Raw genomic sequence first — 6,026 nt, 5'->3', positions numbered from 1 at the left:
TCACCAGTACAAACCAGGCTTCAGGGGAGAGAAATGATTGCCTTAGGGCAGGGGCAGGCAAATATTTTGGGCAGAGAGCTGCTCACTGAGTTTTGGTAAGCTATCGAGGGCCGCATGACAGGCAGCCCAGGGCAGATTAATATTTTCTAAATTTTTAGGGGGCCCATGGGCTAGATAGAATGGCCTGGTGGGCCACATCTGGCCCCCGGCCCACATTTTACCCACCCCTGCCTTAGGGCCTAATGAGGGGGGGAGCAAGGCAGCGATCCCCCTAGCCACCAACGTAGCGGAAGCAGAGCTAGGAGGCCTGGAGAAGGGGCAGTGCAAACCATCCAGGGGCTCAGGGGCAAGGTGGGAATGGGATTGCCTTCCTCCTGGCCCCAGGAGACAGGGAAGCAGCAACAAACTATAGGCCAAAGCACCAAGGTCACCCCCCAAGTGCAGAGTCATCTAGAGACGTCTGCCCCAGAGGTTAGCACCAAAGATCACAAGTCCCCCCGTCAGGACAGGGAGGGGAGTGCGGGAGTAGGCGGGGGGCTCTGGAGACATCAGGATGCAGCAGAATAGGGGTGCATTCGTACACATATAGCGCTGGATACAGGCCTCTTGAAAAATGAAGAACAAATAAATACAGAGCGGTGCTGCCATTGGCTCCCAAGCACCCTCCCTGGCTGCAGCCCTGGGGGGGCCCCGATCACGTTGGCTGGCTCAGGATCCTGGGATGGCCCCTCATGTGCTTCCTCATGTGACAGTCCAGAGTGACGTGGAGGGATGGGGGGAGGCAGGCTCACAGAGAGGCCGTGGTGCTGGGGGCAATGGCTCCCTCTTGTGCTCCGCCGGCCAGGGCCACGCCTCTTCACTGCCTGTCATCCTGGCCCTTCTGGGACAGCTGGCGGGAGATGATCCGGTAGGCTGCCAGTCCGCTGCGCTTGCCTCGGAAGAAGCTGGGGGTGCTAGTGGAGAAGGGGCCACCTCCTGACCCTGGGTCTGGTTCTAGCAGTGAAGGGAAGAAAAGCAGAGTCAAACCCTGGGGCTTCCCCACTGCAAGGCACACCCAGGAAGATGCTGGGAGATCGCAGGGTGTTATCTTGGCAAGGCGGGGTGGTTCTGTGTACAGCTACCACCCAGCAGCTTATCAGCCCTGGTGCAATGCCAGCGCACCTGCTTCCATCTGGCACTGGAAGACACAACCTGGTCTGCTGCTAGTTGCCCAGGTTTTGCTGGTTGTTGAGAGCAGATGTCAAGGACCTACAGAGTTTGGAATCAGATCGTAAGATCCCCCAAGCCTGAAGTTGGGCCCTGCCCTGGTGTAAGGGACAGCGGGGCACATTCACAACAGGCCCAGGCTTGGCTGAACAGTGGGTGGGCATTGCACAGCCCTGCCTGGGTGAGAACAGTAGGCTCGTGTGATTCAGTCCGATGGGTCAGGAAGGCCACAGGGAGGGGCTGGTCTGTCATGTACCCTAATATGGGAATTTAGGTCCTGGTGACCTGCTTGCCTCTGGAGAATGGGTAATGTTCTGATATCACAGGGACCAAGGAAGTGAAAAGTGAGGAGATTTGAATCTGACTCTTACAGTTGCTGGTCTGAATTTCTAGATGCTTATGGAATAAAACTGAGCTTATTAAGGATTCAACAGCCTGTCACACCTGCCTTTAAATACAGGTACAAAAAGCTCAAAATGTACATACATGTCACCTAAGGAGACATAGGGATTACAATTCTCATGAGAGGGATTGTGACAGACTGGGTGTGGGATGGTGACCCTTACTGCTAACTGAGATCATGGGAAATGGCTAAAAACTACAGCTCTGGTTCAAGCCTAAGTTACCTCGCTCTATAATGCTCACATACATTGAATGGAAGTAAACTCCCCCTGGCAGCAGACTACTCTGGCCTGTATTTCACAGAAGGCACGCTAATGGTCCCTTCTGGTCTTAAAATCTCTGCAGTCCTGATACTGCTAAAAGAAAAGCAGTCAGGGGAGGAAAATGCCCTTGCTTCTTCCTTATCCATCACAAAGCAGGGCCACAGACCATCAGACCAATTACTTTCCCTCTATTGCTCACTTTTGAATGCCAAGTCCAATAAAGATCAGCACTCAGGGTTCCCAGGCTAAGTGAGGACAGCTCTGCATTCCTAACTTGCTCAGGGCCCTCTAAGACTACAAACAGTTTTACAATCCAATTCCCTTCCCACTGTTCATATGCTTTGTTCACATTTTTTCCCCTTGGCCTTGCACTCAGACCAGGCAATTTCATATTGCCCCTCACTTCCGCTTCCTGGCTGTCAGAGGCCTCCTCTGAGCTGATGCTGCCTTGCACCATGTGTGTTCAGTGAGAGTGTAAGGATCAGCTGGTTTATTGCACCCCCCGCCCCCCCTTCTCCCCAGCCATGTGATTTATACCTGTGCTGAGATAAAGAAGTCAAGGGCAGCCCTCCCCTGTGGTTGCTGCTTGTGGGTAGAGGATAGGAGACCAACAAAGAACATTCCTATAGCAGAAGACCAAAGAAAGCCTTGAGCCCTTCAAGTCCCCAAGACATGAAGGAGGTTTCCTGATCTAGGTAGCAAGTGCCCAGGCTCTAGCCTTCATGCCTGTCACTGAGGGCTGTCCATGCAGCTGGGCTCAGCCCACAGCTGCCATTTAGAATGGTATCTGGTGCACTGTCTTTGCAAAGAGCACAGTGAGGGGGTTGTTAATGAGGGTGGGAGGTTGCATCCTGCTCCTACACAACTCCTGGGGGGTTGGCGAGATTTGGCAGGAACCAGCCCTGCTCTCAGAACTTGCTAACTCTGAGGGTCGTTAAGCAACAGATCACTTAAAATCCGCCTCACTGGAAGTGTAGGATAGATAAGCACTTATTTGGGATAATTTAAACAGGGACAAGCCTGCCTTGAGCAAAGGGGTGACCTCTGGAGGTCCCTTCCAGACAGGTCATGTTGGGGTTCAGGAAGCCCCTGACACTGTGGGGTCTGCCATTTGCCATCACCACATTAATTCTCTGCACCTGCAATTTCCCAGTCTCCCTGGCCCCAGGCATGTAACACACATCACACAAGGCTGTGACCAGTGCATCCCATGTCCCCTCTCTAGATCCATCTGTCACAGGCTCTCTCCAGGAGAGAGGAAGGCAACTCCCTCCCTCCCAAGCAAGTCAGGAATGGTTGATGCCACAGACTGGTCTGATCACCATGAGAGGACGAGGCCCCTATGCAGGGATGGAAGAGATTCCTACACAAACCTGCCCATGCTAAGGATGCCCCAGTCCATGCTCTGTGTCCTCTACCTCAGCCCCCACCACAGCTGGCAGTTACGAGACAGGAAGGGTTGTATCAGCACCTAACTGGAATCCCAACCATCTGGCTCCAAAGGGCTTGCAAAACACAGAGGAGTTGTCATCCACAGACTTGGCATGCAAAAGGGGGAACCCGCGGATACAACGGGGGTCCCCAACACAGGCCGGCTCCAAGTGGCCCACTGACTCAGCGAGCCCAGCTCACACGGTTAATGAATCATGCTGAGGAAGAACAGAGAGTAGGAAAAGTTGAGCCTCTTGTTACCTGGCCAGATGATGGCTTCCAGCAAGGTGACCCTTCTAGCCAGGAGCTCCAGCTGGGCCTGCTGCTGTAGGAAGGTTTGTAAGCTAATGGCCTAGTGGAGATTGAGAAGAGCACAGAGTGCGAATTCATTCACCCTCGATGGGGGAAGGGAAAGATAGGGAGGATCCATCACTGTGGGCTGAGCTGGGGAACCAGGACACCAGCTTGGAGAGGTATGAGGCAGGGGACGTGATGTGGGGAACAAGGGTTGTAAAGGACACAGAGACAGGATCCAGGCTGCTCTGAGCTAATGTGGCAACTGGTGCTCAGGGCCCTGTGGAGGATGGGCGCGGGGCTGGTCAGGGAGCAGGAAGCAGGTGCTGTCCCATCTCCTTGCTTGCTGGGATTTCAGGGAATCAGGATGAGGCACAGCCCATGACAGTGCACACACAACTCAGGGCTGGGGGCTGAGGCCGGAGAGCTCTCTGGGAGGGCAGACAGAGCCTGGCACCCAGCACCCACTGAACTCAAAGACCAGATGGGGTAGAGGGAAACCTTCTCTCCCCAACTCTGGCTCCATCCCCACTGAACAGGATTGTGGAATCACTCTGGGTCCCTCTCTAATGCTCCTAGAGCCATCTGCTCAGCCTGCCTCCTCTTGCTGGTGAGCTGCCTCTTCTGCAGTCCTGAGCAGAACAGTGTTTCTGTTCAAGTCTCTCCTAATCAGACGGGCTCCCTTCAGCTCCCCTCCCTCTGCTTGTTCCAACTCACTGCTCAAAGTGCTGTTGGGTGCGGGAAAGTGCAACACAAACCAAAGGATGCTAGCATGGCAGGAGGCAGCTCCTGTGAAATCACCCCATTTACAAGTGCAGGACACCTGTCTTGGGGGCCAAGTCCAAGCAAGTTTTTGCAGTACCAAGTCAGAGGCACTTCCCTTTCCTGCTGCTCAGGGGAGGTTATTGAGATCTGCATGGAGCGAAGACCCCTTGAAGTCTTTTTCATTCTGAGTGTGTACAGCACTCTACCCCAGGAAGGCCTGATCCCTGATTGGGTCCTCAGCAGCTGCCATAATACCAACACCAGTCATCATAAGGGAATGGGGAATCTGGAATTGACCATCCTTTTCCCCTGTTGCCACCAGAGGGTGCCCTCCAACCACAAGTGGCTCCTACCAGAGCCAGTCTCTTGCAGGTCCAGAGCAGGCCCCTTCTCCCCATTGGGAGCTGCACTCAAGTCCTGCAGGGCTGAATCTGGCCCCTGGGTCTGGATGAATCCAAGCAGCTGTCTCCCTGCCTTGCTCCCCACTGGTTTAACTGCCCCCCGTCCTGTGAAGTCAGTGCCTGAGGGGGGGCAGGGGGAGGTATATCATCTCTTGGGCATTTTTTGGGTGTCCTGGTTCCCTAGACCCTCCCCCAGGTCAGAGGGAGAAGGGTGGGGGGATGGATTGGGGGTGGGGGTTCCTCTGGCAGCTCTATGACATCAGCAGGAGAAAGGCTGCTGTGATGTCATCAGAGCCTGGCTTCACATGGTTGACCTATGACCTACTGAACTGGGATGATGTCACTGCAGAGAACAGCTCCCCCCCTCCTCCCTACCCACACACACCTGGGGCCAGTCCCCAGGACAGATGCAGTAGGGCTGGAAACCCACCAGCTGCCATAAGCAAACAGGCCAGACTGCCCAGGGGGAGAGATCGACTCAGGAGCCAGGGGCTCACAGGCCATGGGGCCAAGCAGCCCCAGCCTCTGTCTGACAGCAGGCCCCCACCCTCCCCTTCCCTGGGGGCTGAGCAGGATAGAGAGGGAAGCCTGAAGCACTGTTTGCTTGGGGGCAGCATGGGGGCCCTTCCAGACCTCTGCATGAGCTGCCCCTAGCCAGCCCCAGCCCCACACCTGCAGCCTGGGATTCTGTCCTTCTGTCTGTCTCTACTCACCATAAAGCCCAATCATTGTTTCCAAGATTAAAACCCTCTCAGCTAAAATCTTCAAAGCCTCTCGGAGCTGGTGTAACCCCTCCCCCTGTGGATGAAAGAGACAGATACAGCCGTGAAGGGTACGCCCGTGGGGCCAGGGCATGGTGGCCCGCTGGCCTGGGTCAGCCCTCTGACCCCACAGCCTCCAGGAAAAGGTTGGGGGACCCAGAGAGGGGTGGTCTGTCCTCTCCAGGAGGCACTTTGTTAACAAAGCCGCCCCCCCCCACTTGGCCCACATTAACAGGCATGCACACACAACACGTCAGGGAGAGAGGGGAGGGGGCACTGTCCAGCATCCACCAGGCACAGCTCATGCTGGTGGGGAAGGAGGAGCCAGGCCAGTCCGGAGCATGCACCCCACATTCAGCAGCAGCATGGGCTTGGCTGGGTCCTGTCCCAGCCGCTCCACCCTGTCTCTGCTCCAGCCTCCTCCAGCTTCTGAGCCCCTGGGGCCTCCACCCTTCAGATCGCCCCAACTACTGCCCTTGGTTGCAGTTCCTCAGATGGGATAA

At 55.5% G+C, this 6,026-nt stretch overlaps 1 protein-coding gene across 1 annotated transcript; it reads right to left on the bottom strand.

Moving 5' to 3' along the window:
• Positions 1-596: 596 nt before the first annotated feature.
• On the bottom strand, positions 597-5,795 carry LOC109290287 (EMI domain-containing protein 1-like). Its single transcript, XM_019506706.1, has 3 exons — positions 5,476-5,795; positions 3,564-3,654; positions 597-993 (listed from the first exon to the last, which is right to left on the bottom strand). Exons 1-3 carry the CDS (start codon positions 5,476-5,478, stop codon positions 857-859), a joined length of 231 nt encoding a protein of 76 aa, XP_019362251.1. The 5' UTR covers positions 5,479-5,795; the 3' UTR covers positions 597-856.
• Between the last annotated feature and the right edge of the window lie 231 nt (positions 5,796-6,026).

This window comes from Gavialis gangeticus, unplaced genomic scaffold (genome assembly GCF_001723915.1).
Source record: "Gavialis gangeticus isolate Ggan-Ray unplaced genomic scaffold, GavGan_comp1, whole genome shotgun sequence".
Classification (NCBI taxonomy): domain Eukaryota; kingdom Metazoa; phylum Chordata; order Crocodylia; family Gavialidae; genus Gavialis; species Gavialis gangeticus.
The sequence above is the reverse complement of the archived record's forward strand: the minus strand, read 5'-3'. Positions and strand labels throughout refer to the sequence as shown.

Coding starts and splice junctions, on each gene's coding strand:
- LOC109290287 (XM_019506706.1), bottom strand. Junction 994..3,563: donor GGAAGCCATCATCTGGCCAG/GTAACAAGAGGC, acceptor CTTCACTGCTAG/AACCAGACCCAGGGTCAGGA.